This window comes from Hypanus sabinus, chromosome 4 (assembly GCF_030144855.1).
Source record: "Hypanus sabinus isolate sHypSab1 chromosome 4, sHypSab1.hap1, whole genome shotgun sequence".
NCBI lineage: Eukaryota > Metazoa > Chordata > Chondrichthyes > Myliobatiformes > Dasyatidae > Hypanus > Hypanus sabinus.
The window spans coordinates 110,806,021-110,820,543 of NC_082709.1; the positions used below are offsets into that span (position 1 = coordinate 110,806,021).

Here is a 14,523-nt window from a genome sequence, read left to right on the forward strand (position 1 = left end):
TTCACTGTAGCTTCAAATTAGTCCATTTATCACCTGAATAAAAAGTGTCAAGTGTAAAGAAGAAACCTTTACATTTTCCATTCTGAACAGTATTTCCATTCTCTCTGAACTGCATCTTTACATTTCTCTTTTAGTCAAACGAGCCTTCTTGCTCAGCACTTTAATATTTTGAATAATTTCAACAATCTTCCTGTGAATTTGCCTTGGTAATTTATTTGATCTAGGTGTTTTCCTCACCTTCAGTATTAACTCTTGCTCTGTATTTGCCTTTTTTTGTTAGTCTGTTTATTAACTTGTATCTTCCAGAATATCCTGACAAAAAAATCAAGACCTTTCTGTCCTGCAATTTTTAATTAGCTCAGTAGCATTTCATAAAAGGTCTTAATATTGCTGCTGGTTTAAGTTCAGCTATTTAATTGTTTTTGTATCAGCTACCTTGACCAATAATGTCAAATGGTATTTTGCACTTTGTACTCTAACTAATATGCAAGGCAGAGGATTGTTGCAGTTGTGGTCTTGTTCCTATTGTTTTATTAATACCTTGTCCTTCTAAGATGGACTTTTATACCAATGATATTACTTTAACTTTTAAAGGCCTCATGTGATAATGGTTCCAAGGTCACCAACTATATTCTGGAATGGGATGAGGTAAGTGAACTGTGCTCTAAAATTTCAATCATATTATGATTATTTATTCTCATGTATAACTCATCCGCACGGTAATCCCTCAGAAAGGTTTTGAAACTTTTTTTTACATTTTCTCCCTCCACCCCATTCCTGAAAGAATTAGTTTGCAGCAGTGTGGTGGTCCTCTATTGCTGTGAGCCAATTCTTGGACCCTTCCCCTACATCCACCCTTTCACAAACATGCGAAAGTCTGCAGATGCTAGAAGTCCAAAGCAGCACACACAAAATGCTAGAAGAACTCAGCGGGTCAGGCAACTACTGGAAAAAAGTCGATACTTTGGGTTGTGACCCTGCTTCAGGACCGAGAAGGAAGGGGAAAAATGCTTGAATAAAAAGGTGGGAGGAGGGAAAAGAGGCTAGCTGGAAGGTGATGGGTGAAGCCAGGTGGGTGGGAAAGGTCAAGTGCTGGAGAAGAAAGAATCTGATAGGAGAGGAGAGTGGACAATAAGAGAAAGGGAAGGAGGAGGGGACCCAGCAGGAAGTAATAGGCAGGTGAGAAGAAGTGAAAGGTCAAAGTGGGGAATCAAGAAAGTGGGGGGGGGGGCAGAGTTTGATCACCGGAAAGAGACATTAATATTAATGCCATCAGGTTGGAGAGTATCCAGATGGAATGTAAGGTGTTCCTCCTCCACCTTGAAAACGCGGAGGTGCTGGATTAAGCTGTCCCCCAATTTACAATGGGTCTTACCAATGTAGAGGCTGCACCAGACACAATATATTTGCTGGTGAAGTGTTGCCTCAGCTAGAAGGACTGTTTGGGGCCCTGAATGGAGGTGAGGGAGGCGGTGTAGCACTTAGACTGCTTGCAGGGATTACTAAATGCCTGGAGGGAGATTAGTGAGGAGGGACAAACGGACAAGGGAATCACAGAGGCAGTGACCCCTGCTGAGAGCTGGTTGGGGGTGGGGAGAGCATAAAGATATGTTAAGTGGTAGGATTCCTTTCAGAAGTTGTCTTCCACTCTTTCAGTTGTCATTCATTTTTCAGAAGGAAGTATAAACGTAACTCAGCCAAATTTGGCCTCCAGCATGCAACATGGCAAAAGTTAATTACCATGGATAGTGTTCCACTGAGAATTGTATTTGCTTGTATGCCTCTTTATTAGAGCCAATTTCAGTGTCCCAACAAATCGTATTCCACTTCATCAGATGATATATTTACATTGCTATTTTATTTCAGTTAAAGTCATTTATTTAATCTTTACTTGTAACTGATGGACATCTGATTTTTAAATATATTTGGATATTGAATTCTAAATTAACTGTCATAAATAACTGTACTTTCAACAATGAGGAAATGGAATTAAGCAATATTTGAAATGCATTGATAATTTCAGTGATTCATCTGTAATGCCTGCTTATCCACATGTTTATACCAATATGCAAACCAGATCATATAAATAAATCCTTGTTAATTATAACAGATAAATATTAAGAACTAAAATTTCTTTTCAAAAGTAGTATTTTAAAAAATTCTATTATCTTCCATTAATCATCTAGAGAATTAAAAGCATGACCATTCTAAGTGAAATCAGAAATGGTAGTTTTTTAAAATTAATTCTTCACATTAATTTGTACAAATATTTTTCCCAATGACATTAGCTTGAGAATAAGGGCAATAGGGGTTACTTACTTTCTTAAAAATGGAGCTCAAAGAACTGATGTCTATGTGTGGTGAAAACTTGAGGCTCTTCAAGTAAACATGGAAGATCCTAGCTAACACTATTTAGAGTTCAATGAAAGCAGGGAGATTTTTTTTAATTTCAAATAAAAGCTTTTATGAATCCATTAATAGTGTGGTAATTAAAGCATGGTTGTGTATATTGATGGAAAAAAATTATTACAATGCAGTTTTTTTTCCAAATCAGAATCTGGTTTGTTATCACTGATATATGTCAGGAAATCTATTGTTTTGTGACAGCAGTACAGTGCCTGACATAAAAAGTACTATAATTTGCAATAAATAAATTAATAATAGAAAAGACAAATAGCGAGTTAGTGTTCATGGATGTCTCCATATTGGGTGGTGATGCAGAATGCTCTGCATGGTAAAACTGTAGAAATTTGTTCATCTTCGGTGAAATAATCAAATCTCCTCAAACTCCGATTGAAGAATAGCTACTGGTGTGCCTTCATGATTGCGGCAATGTGCTGGGCCTAGGATTGATCCTCTGAGATGTTGACACCCCGGAATTTGAAACTGCTCACCCATTCCACCATTGATCCCTTAATCAGTGTGTTCTCTTGATTTCCACTTCTTGAAGTCCACAATAAATAAACCAACCTTCCATCCTTGGACTCACTTTACACCGTACGCTGTCGGAGCAGTGCTGCCAGGATAATCAAGGACACGACCCCTCAGCCAGCACACTTTTTGTCCCTCTTCCTTCCGGGAGAAGGTTCAGGAGCTTGAAGACTTGTACGGCCAGATTTGGGAACAGCTTCTTTCCAACTGTGATAAGACTGCTGAACGGATCCTGACCCCGATCTGGGCCGTACCTTCCAAATATCCGGACCTGTCTCTTGGTTTTTTTTGTACTACCTTACTTTCTATTTTCTATTTATGATTTATAATTTAAATTTTTATTATATTTACTATTGATTTGTACTCCAGGGAGCGCGAAGCACAGAATCAAGTACCGCTGTGATGATTGTACGCTCTAGTATCAATTGTTTGGCGACAATAAAATAATAAATACCTTGGTCTTGCTGACATTATGTACAAGATTGTTGTTATAACACCACTCAGCCAGCTGATCTATCTTGCTCCTTTATGCCTCCTCATCATCATAGACAATTCTGCCAGCAACAGTGGAGTCATTGGCGAATTTAGGTACACAGTCATGAGTGTAGAATAGAGCAGTGGGCTAAGCACACATCTTTTAGTGTGCCTGTGTTGATAATCATCGAAGAGGAGATTTTTTTTATTTATTTAGAGACTTGCCTAGTGATAGACCCTTCTGTCTAATTGATGCAGCGCTGCCCATTTGCACCTATTAACCAATTAAACTACTAACCCTACTAAACTATGTCTTTAGAATGTGGGAGGTGAATGTTTGACCCAGATGAAACCCACTTGGTTAAGAGGAGAATTTAAAAATTCCTTAAAAATAGCAGTTGAATGGAGCCCAGGTCACTGCCACTGTAACAGTGCTGTGCTACTCATTATACTACCTTGCCACCCACAAGGCACCACAAAACTGAATCAAGCTCTAACAGGTCCAAATAGGACTTGAACCCATGATTTTTGCCTTAGGAGACCAATACCATATCACTTGGCCACTATGATTTTTATTTGTTATTGATATTATTACTGATCCATAGTGATGGAGGTCTCCCAATGATCCAGTCAATGATCCAGTTGTAGAGGGAGGTATGGAGGCCCAAATTCAAAGCTTGTTGAGTAGTATTGAGAGGATAATGGTGTTGAATGCTGGACTGTAATTGATGAGCAGCAGCCTGATGTAGGTATTGCTGTTGTCTAGGTGCTCCAAAGCCAACTGTAGAGCTAATCAAATTGCGTTCACAGTAGACCTGTTGTGGAAATAGGCAAATTGCAGCAGGTCCAGGTCTTTGCTCAGACTGGAGTTAACTCTACTAATGACCGACTTTTCAAACCACATCATCATCACAGTAGATGTAAGTGGCACTGAGCAATCGTTGTTGAAGCATTTCACTCTGCTGTTCTTAGGCACTGCTATGATAAATGCCATTTAGAAGCAGGTGGAAACCTTCAGTTGCAGCTGTGGGGGATTGAAGATGTTCTTCAGTACTCCAACCAATTGGTTGGCACGGGTTTTCTGTACATTACCAGTATGCCATTAGGGTTCGACACTGTGAGGTTTCACCCTTTTGAAGGAAATTCTGACATTTCAAGACAGAGATTATAGGATCACCAGATGCTGTGAGGATCCACACAAGTGTAGTTTTATTCAGCCTTTCAAAGTTTCCATTAAATGAACTACTTTCATAATGGAAAAAGGAGAAGATGGGAGTCGACTGTTGCAGCTGCCTGAGAGGAGATCCCAAAGTTGGTGTGTGAGAGAGCTGGAGTCCACACCGGGTTGGGAGGTTGATTCCTCCTGTTGGCGCTACCCTCCAGAGTTCAATTGGTGAAAGACAGGCTGCATTGCATTTGTCGGCAGCTGTATGATGAGCATAATGACTGCTGCATCCTTTTACTTGTAGAAACCTGGCTGTGGGACAAAATCTCATGCACCATCAGTCTACAAGCCATGATACTCAGGGATTTGAGCTATATTATTGGGGGGTTTTTGTGACTGTATGTTTTTCTACTATCTTAATTGTATGTGCTATGTGTTCTGTGCTCTGTATGATTTGGTACTGTATTTTACACTTTAATCTCAGAGTTACACTTCCGTTTGGCTGTATTCATGGTGGGATCACAATTGAGTTTGAACTTGATGGAGGTCTTTTAAATTATGAGAGGCTTAGATAGGGTAGACAGTTGGCAGTCTTTTCTACAGAATAGAAATGTCAAATATCAGATCACATGCTTTTAAGGTTAGAAGAGAGAAGTTTAAACGTGATGTGGAGGGCAAGTCTTTTTTTACATAGACAGTGATAAGTACCTTGAATAGATTACCAGGTGTCATACAGAAAGCAGGCAGTTTGGTGGAATTTAAGAGGCTTTTAGATTAACACATCAAGAGATTGGAACAATATGAATGGTACACAGGAGGAGGACATTTAGTGTAAATTACCATCAAGCTCATGATATTGTGGGCTGAATGACCTGTCCAGTGCTGTACTCTTCTGTGTTCTAATTTAGAAGGTTTGGTCAAGGAAGGATGACACCTAATAAGTGGGTAGAGAAATATAAACTCTTTAATGAAGGGAGATTTATATGAAACAAATTTCCTGTGAAAGATTGGTTTTGCTAGAGAAAATGTTATTTTTTTATTCCATGTTTTCTCTTGCTCCTAATTAAATTCTTTATTTGGCAGGGTAAAGGAACTAATGATTTTTCACAGTGTTATTCCGGGCTACAAAAGCAATTCAAAGTTACCAAATTATCACCATCTGTGGGATACAGATTTAAGTTAGCAGCCAAAAATGATGTTGGAATGAGGTGAGTGCATTTCAAAAAGAATTATGGAATGGTCAGAGCCTAAAAGGAGGCCTTGGGCCTGTTGCGTCCATACTTGCATGCTATCAGAGCCACATGCAAGTCCATGCATCTCAACTTATCTGCAAATTTTCCCCCGTACTTGGGGAGGGAAAAAGATTTTCCTTGCATCGCTTATTTCTCTTCCCCTTTGTTTTATACCCAAGACTTATGGTAACATCTGCAGATAGACAAACATACTTCTGGGTTGAAAACTCTGAAATTAACAGGCCTTGCTTGTGTCTTCATGTCTCGGTAGTATCTTAAGCAAATATCGCATGATATGCTTAAAATAATTATAATCAGTTCTCACTATCAGTTCATTTATTATCAATGGATTTATGAGGTTGAGGTTGGATCTAAGCCCATCTTAGAATTATTTTCAACAAATATATTCTTCTATATGTAAATATAAAGAAGATAATTATTGTCCATTTAAATACGGTGATCAAGTTACAAAGCACATTTATCAAGTGGTACCCCCCCCCCCCCCCGCTTGTTGTTCTGATAAGGGTAGGTAGGCCTTGTTTACGCAACTGCATTTTGTGTTTTCAAAACCAATCATCATCTATATGTTTTGGTACATTCAATGGAAATAGTTTGCTAATGCCATTTGTTCTTTAGCTATTCAACTATTCTAATATATATAGATGTGCAATGACATGTTTAATACTTCAAGAACATTATGAGACATATTTACTTTTATTTGATGAGTGTATTGAATACAAAAGATAGAGCCTTGGTGGTATTTGCAAGTTTAATATCCACAGGAAGTTTATGCACCTTTTCCTCATGGATAACAAGGATTTGTTGTACATGTTTTGTTATTTAGAGATTGATGCTAAAAGCTAAATATGCATAATTAACTGTCTTAAAATTATAATCTTTCCCCAAACAGTGACTTCAGTGAAGAAGTGCTTTTCTACACTTCCGGCAGTGTTCCTCCTACACCAGCAGGTCCTCAGCTTCTTAAAGCTGGAGTCACATGGTTGTCATTACATTGGAGTAAGCCTTCAGGAACTCTGTCCGATGAGGGTATTTGTTATATTTTAGAAATGGAAGATGAAACCTCAGTAAGTCTATTAAATATTTATTATGTTTGAGTGATCTTTAAAACTAAATGAATGGTGCAATAAATTATTTCACCACTAGAGGCTGGTTTAAAGCCCACCTTAATGGGATAGAATATTATTTTTCCTTCTTTGGCTACAGCCAAAATATAACAATGGTAGGAATGCTCAAGCGATTTTGAATGGGAGATCTTGAGTGCCATGATAGCGTAGCAGTTAGCGAAAGCTATTACAGTTCAGGATGTTGGGGTTTGGAAATCATTTCTGATATTCTCTGTAGGAAGTGTCTGTATATGTGGAATGCATGGGTTTTCCCCAGGTGTTCCAGTTTCCTCACATAATCCAAAGACCTACCGGGTAAGTTAATTGTTCATTGTAAATCATCCAGTGATTAGGTTAGGGTTAAGTCGGGGGTCCCTGGAATGGCTGGATGGGCCTTTTCCACACTGTATCTGTAAATAAATAAATATTGAAAGGCCTAGACAGGATGAACATGGAGAGAATGCTTCCAATAGTGGGAAAGTCTAGGACCAGAGAGTGGTGAATCTGTGTAATTCATTGTCACAGATGGCTGTGGAGGCTAAGTCATTGGGTATATTTGATGTGAAGGTTGATAGGTTCTTGATTAGTACGGGCATCAAGGGATGTAGGGAGAAGACCGGAGAATAGGTTTAAGAGAGAAAATAAATCAGCCATAATCAAATGGCAGAGCTGACTTGATGGGCCAGATGACCTAATTCTGCTCCTGTGTTTTATGATCTTATAATACTGACTCGTGAACTAAAATGTTGGTTGTAGCAAACTCTAATGGTACCTGCTGATGCATTTTGATGCAAGGTCCCTCAGGAACTGCATTTGTCCAATTTGATATATAACCAAAATAAATGCAGATTAATTCTCATTATAAATTAATCTCATAGATCTAATATAAAAATTTTGTATAAGACATGTTTGCTTCAAAATTAATGGAAGCTATGTTATATTTGCCAATAGAATATCTATGCTGACACTGAAGACAAATACTGCGCATTTCTGTTTTACCTACCCTGTAAAACATGCATTTACTCTGTTCCTTCCATCTTTTTTTAACAAAAGTTTCTCAAGACAAACTGCTCCAATCATCATCATTTTACATACCGAACTAACAAATATTTCATCTGCAGTAATCAAACTGTAATTTTACCTGAACTAGAAGCACAATTAGAAGATGTATTCTGTCTAAAACTGATGATTAAAGACTATCTAAATAATAAACTGTAAGAATTAAAATGTTTAAATGAAGCATGTTATGATAAGCAAGCTATCGTGACTCTGAATTTTTGCCTTTAGGGATATGGGTTTAAGCCAAAGTATGATGGAGAGGATCTCGCATGTACCATTAAAAACCTTAGAAGAGGAAGTATGTATAAATTTAGGGTAAGTGCATTGGGGAATTATGTTATATTAACTGGTTTGAATAGAGCATTGATATTAACTGATAAAGAGTAATGAGAAAACTATCAATATATATTGCAAAAAATATTAAATTATACCTTTGGAAAATGAAGTATCTTTTAAAGGCTTAACATACTTCTGTGTAGAACAGGTGAAAACAGTTTACTGCTAATCAATTCATTAAGATATAATATAAAAAAATATATTAGGCAATGCCTAAGCTATTGTTTCAGAATATCTTTTCTTGTGAAGAACTAGACAGATTTGGCATACCAGTAGCTCCGTGACCCTTTTATAGTCAGAATTGTTTTCAACTTCTTAAGAATCATTCATATAAATTGCTGATTCGGCTTTTGGAAAATATCTATCATCCATCTTTCAAGCATGAATATGTCAATATATTGTGCATCCCTATTTGGTTCAGATGGGGGACATAAGTTGTGTTCTAGGTTTCTTGTTAACCCTAATACAAAAATTGAAATAGTCAAAACAATGGTATCTATTGTGCAGCTTATCAATTAAATGATCATAAAATAATACAGTACTTCAAGAACATCATTTACAAGTAATTTGGAAATCTGAGTAGTTAGTCATTTTGCTTTTGGAAATGCTTTAAGTTTGATCCAATTTAATTTTCAAAGTTAATATCCAATCTGTTTCCACTATCTTTGCAGGCATTGCATTCCAGATAATCAAAAAATACAATATAAAGCATTCTTTTATGTTGCATCTACAGACAGAAACAATTTGTCCTTATTTGCCCTATCAGAACAATTCTTGATTATCTGTAAAATCTCCTCTTAACTTATATTGCCCTAAAGAAAGTTAACTCCAGCTTTCGCAATCCTGCATAACCAAAGTCTTACATCCCTGGTACCATTCTAGAAATTTTCTTCTGCACATCACCTGAGTTCTTGGCATTATTTTCATGTATGATGCACAGAACTATACTGAGGATTACTCCTACTTTATAAATGTTTAGTTCTAATCTGTCCTTTGTGTGACTCTTTTAGTGGTTTCCTTATGCTTTTTCTAAAAGTATTAAATTTGTCCTTCCATCTTTAGAGGTTTCTATACCATCTCCCTATTGGTGCATTAAATTTAGATTTGTATCATTTGGCAATTATTGCTTCCCCACATACATCATGCTGTCCTTTAAATCTAGCACTGCAATGCCAAATTAGAATATTTCTATTCCCACCCTATTCAAATTGCTGTTACTTTCCCTTCCTCTTTTGATAATGTTAGATCGCAGGTACTGTCCTGTATTCTCAAGAATTAGTTGCTAACATTTGATCCACACACCCTAACAGAATATCATTGTATAATTTTATACTATCTGAAAATAAATATACACCATTGCTTTTACCGGTTAGATTTTAATTTGGTACTCCATCAGATAGCTTTGGAAAATCCATATACAATAAAGCCCTCTGAAATAATTTCATTGCTTCATCAAAAAAATTAAATCAAGGTACTCAAACTTTCTATTATTGAGTACACTCAGGCTGAGATCAATATGGATATTAGAGAAATTGAGAATAATGGTGATTGGGCAACAATGTGAGCTTTAGCATTATCTTATTGATTGGCAGACCAGGTCATATGGCCTGTTCGACTTTGAGTGGTATATGTTTCAACTCTGAGTCTTTTATGTTAAGTCTTTTTCTATACTCTCTTCTATTCCTTTTCCCATTTTAAATCTATTCATCAACACTTTATGTATTGCTTGGTCAAACAGTATTGTGAACTGCACATTAGTCATTCAGTTTTCTATCTTTTTTTTCCAGTCTCAACATTGGAACATAGAAATCTACAGCACATTACAGGCCCTTCGGCCCACTATATTATGCTGACCATGTAACCTACTCTAGAAATTGCCTAGAATTGCCCTAATGCATAGCCCTCTATTTTTCTAAGCTTGATGTACCTGTCTAAGAGTGTCTTAAAAGACCCTATTGTATCCACCTCAATCGTCGTCACCGGCAGTGCATTCCATGCACCCACCACTTGCTGTGTGAAAAGCTTACCCCTGACATCCCCTCTGGACCTGCTTCCAAGCATCTTAAAACTATGCCCTCTTGTGTTAGCCATTTCAGCCCTGGGAAAAAGCCTCTGGCTATCCACATGATCAATGCCTCTCATCATCTTATACACCTCTATCAGGTCGCCTCTCATCCTCCGTCGTTCCAAGGAGAAGAGGCCAAGTTCACTCAATGTATTCTCATAAGGCATGCTCTCCAATCCAGGCAACGTACTTGTAAACCTCCTCTGTACTCTTTCTATAGTATCCACATCCTTCCTGTAATGAGGTGACCAGAATAGAACACACATCTCCAAGTGGGGTCTGACCAAGGTCTTATGTAGCTGTAGCATTACCTCACGCCTCTTGAAGTCAATCCTGTGGTTGATGAAAGCCAACCCACCATACACCTTCTTAACAACACTGTCAACCTGCGCAGCAGCTTTGTGAGTCTGTTGGGCGTGGACCCCAAGATTTCTCTGATCCTTCACACTGCCAATAGTCTTACCATTAATACTATATTCTGTCTTCCAATTTGACCAACCAAAATGAACTACTTCACACTTATCTGGGTTGAACTCCATCTGCCGTTTCTCAACCTTGTTATCCACCCTGTCGATGTCCTGCTGTAACCTCTGTCACCCCTCCAGACTATCCACAACACCCCCAACCTTTGTGTTATCAGCAAACTTACTAACCCAACCTTCTACTACTTCATCCAAGTTAGTTATCAAAATCAGCCAGGGAACTCTAGTTCTGGATATCCGTATTTCCCCAACTGGGGGTGGGGGGGGGATGCATTGACTGTTGCTTTACTGGAATATTCTTATCTTTCCATTGTTTTGTATATGCAGATTTTGGTTCCAATCCAGCTGGCCAAATGCTTTTCAGCTTACTGAAATTAACTTCTAACCTCTCCAATTATATATATTTACATTTGGTCCCTCCTTGACCTATATACGTAAATAGAAGAAGTAATACTATATGAGTAAATTAACTGATTGATACACCCAAATTATGATATAATATGGAAATATCATGTAAAAAGGTTTGGGGTTGGAAGTTTGCTGTATCAGAATACAGGTTTTTCAGTTGTTGTAGTGGAAAATATAAAGAGAGTGTTACTTAAAGAAACAATTTCTGCTCTGAGAGGGAATGATATATTACAGGAATTGTCAAAAAGGCCATATACAAAAGATAGGGGTGATGCTGATGTTAGTTAAAATAATGTGTGTGAAATATTGCATGGGATAAAGTAGTATCATCAGCAGCGATTTGTTAAGGGAAAGTCACATCTGATGTAATTGAATTTGTTTGAGGAAAAAACAAGTGAGGGTGGTGTGTTTGATGTGGTTTATGTTCCTTTAGGCAAGAACAGACTTGTCAGTAAAGTCTTGTAATTAATTTATTATTGATCCAAAGACAGGAAATCAAAAAGAATTTGCAGAGGGGTGTAGATAGTCAAAATTTGGTATATGTGTTGTAGGGAAAATGTGAAGATGTTCATTCTAATAGGAAGATGCTGGGCTGCAAGGAAAATGTAGAACTTAGCAGCAATACCTGCAGAATAAGAGTTGTCCATTTAAGACAAGAAGAAAATACTTGTCTGGTGTTTAAGGATCTTGGGATTCTTTGTGCCAGACAACTCAGAAAGCAGTCATTGAATATTCACAAGGCTAAAATAGATTTTTTTGAACTTTAGTAATCAAGTATAATGTTCAACAGACAGGAAAATGGAATTGAGCAGTTAAGACTTCACTAAATGATGGAGCAACATAGAGGAGTCATTTGGGCTACTGTTCATATTTCCTATGTTTGTATTATGTTATTAAAGAACAAAATTAATCTATTTTAAATGTCAGCTTTTTTCTGTTCTGAACTGTGTATTGTATGTTACAGGTAATTGCATACAATTCAGAAGGGAAGAGCAACCCGAGTGAAATCACAGAGTTTACCACTCTTCCAGATAAACCTGGAATGCCAAGTAAACCTTTGGTGAAGGGGAAGATTCATGCTCATAATTTTAAAATAATATGGGGTATGAAACTTAGGCTAACTATCAAATTGAAACTGATTTTACAAGATACAGTGGAACCTTGAATATTCATTTAACAATACAAACACACCACAATCAATAGAGCATCTAATTTGGGCCAGGTGCTCATCTGACGTGCAACAGACACAGCTTCAGGACCAAAATTCACTCCGGATATCAGGAGCTATCTGTGTGGATTTGCAGGCTTTCTCAGTGACCGTGTTGGTTTCTTCCCACATCCCAAAGATGTGCTGGTAGTTTATTTGGCTATTGTAAATTGGGTGACTAGGTGGAGATATGTCTCTACCAAAGGAGGTGTAAGGTGTTCCTTCCCTCCACTACCTGCAGGTCACCCTTGGGCAAGGTGTAGCACCTGCTTAGCCCCCCAATGTTTACATGCTGTGAATCACAAGTCATTGTCTCAACTGTGGGAACAAGCATTTTCTATTTCTGTTGACAAGAAAAGAGCAGTTTTAGAATTCAACACCACCTCGTATCAAGTTCTGCTAATTAGTACAGTTGCTGTTTTAACTGGCAGTGAAACTCCAATATTCTACTTTGCAGTCATTCAAAAATGCCAGCTGTGGCATTTGGCTGATGTGATATACTCCAGCTCCATTGAAACTCACCAAAACCTATATTTCCACTCATTCTTTAAACTTACCCAGTTCCTTCATTGGTCAGAGAAGGTTCTATGGCAATGCCTTATAGATCTCAGAGAAGTTTTAAGGGGGATTTTCAGTGCAATATCTGAGCAATTTCAGTTGCTTCTGCCCTTTTAAGACTAAAATTATGGAAGTAAATGAACAGAGTTACATTCAGCAACATTATTTGATGTCACATTAGAAATCAAAAAAAGTTCCAACAGTGAAGCAAAGATGTCCTATTCTTACATCTCATTAATAATCCAAATTGAATGCAATGCTTTCACTCAGTATAAAATGAAGTAAATACAACAATATAAATTTTCTTGTAACAAATGCACATTTATAATGCACAGTGTTTCTAATTTAAGTACTTGACACTCCAATCATTCAGTATTCATCTTTCAGATCCACCGAAAGACAATGGAGGATCAGCAATTACAAAGTATGTTGTTGAAATGTCAGAGGGTATAAATGGTAAGCCATTATTAAATTCATGCTTTGTCCTAAATTAGTCCTTAAAATATATATTTAATTACAAAGCATACTATATGTGATTTAAATATTTGCATTCCTGTAACTTACTAAATAAAGAGCAGAAATTATTAAGATGCTTTGATTACGAACATGACAGATTAAATTCTTACATGTAGCTGAGATTTTTCATTGTGAACAGTACCCAAATACTTCCACAGAAAATGACTATAAGACATAGGAGCAGAATTAGGCCATTTGGCCCATCACGTCTGCTGCACCATTCCATCAAGGCTGATTTATTATCCCTCTCAACCCGATCCCCCTGCCTTCTCCCCATAACCTTTGATGCCCTAAAGTTAATGCTGAAGACTGAAACATTTCCTAAACAAGGCAAATCTTTTCGAGATCAAGTGTTTTAAGAACACAGATAATCATGCTTTCCAGCTCATAAGAGTGCTGTTTTTTAAAGTAGCTTTCCATTTCTTCATCAGGAACTATTTGAGTCTATTTCATCTTCCTATTCTATCATTTAAACCTCAGATCTCTTGACCTACATTTACTCTATATTTCTTCAAACCCTAATGAAAATTATAGGACTCTATTTTTCAATATTTTACTCAGGATTTTTCATATAACGTAGTATGACAGAAAAATTATTTTGATGGTTCATGCTCACCCTGAGACGTAAAGGGACTTAGGAGTCCCCGTGCAGGTTTCCCTAAAGGTTAACTTGCAGGTTGAATTGGTGGTGAGGAAGCGAATGCAATGATAGTATTAATTTCAAGAGGACTAGAATGTAAAAGCAAAATGTTCTATTTATTTGTTACTTTTCAGGAAACAGATGGGACATTGTTTACAGTGGATCTGCCAGAGAACATATCTGTGACCACTTAAATCCTGGCTTTACATATCAGTTGCGTGTTTACTGCATCAGTAAGGGAGGACAGAGTCTGGTAATGCTAATATTTATTACATTTGCCAAATAATCACCATCTTTGCAATTTAATTGTTATAAAACTGGTATGA

General features: G+C 37.2%; 1 protein-coding gene across 4 annotated transcripts in view; it reads left to right on the forward strand.

Annotated features, from left to right (window-relative positions):
- The window catches only part of fndc3a (fibronectin type III domain containing 3A), a 241,776-nt gene that overhangs the window by 174,896 nt on the left and 52,357 nt on the right, over window positions 1-14,523 (forward strand). For all 4 annotated transcript variants that reach the window (XM_059967865.1, XM_059967866.1, XM_059967867.1 and 1 more), the window contains 7 exons: window positions 595-648; window positions 5,654-5,778; window positions 6,713-6,887; window positions 8,214-8,300; window positions 12,241-12,379; window positions 13,429-13,497; window positions 14,332-14,450. In XM_059967865.1, the coding sequence (XP_059823848.1) occupies window positions 595-648; window positions 5,654-5,778; window positions 6,713-6,887; window positions 8,214-8,300; window positions 12,241-12,379; window positions 13,429-13,497; window positions 14,332-14,450 (768 nt within the window). The remainder of the gene's footprint in view (window positions 1-594; window positions 649-5,653; window positions 5,779-6,712; window positions 6,888-8,213; window positions 8,301-12,240; window positions 12,380-13,428; window positions 13,498-14,331; window positions 14,451-14,523) is intronic.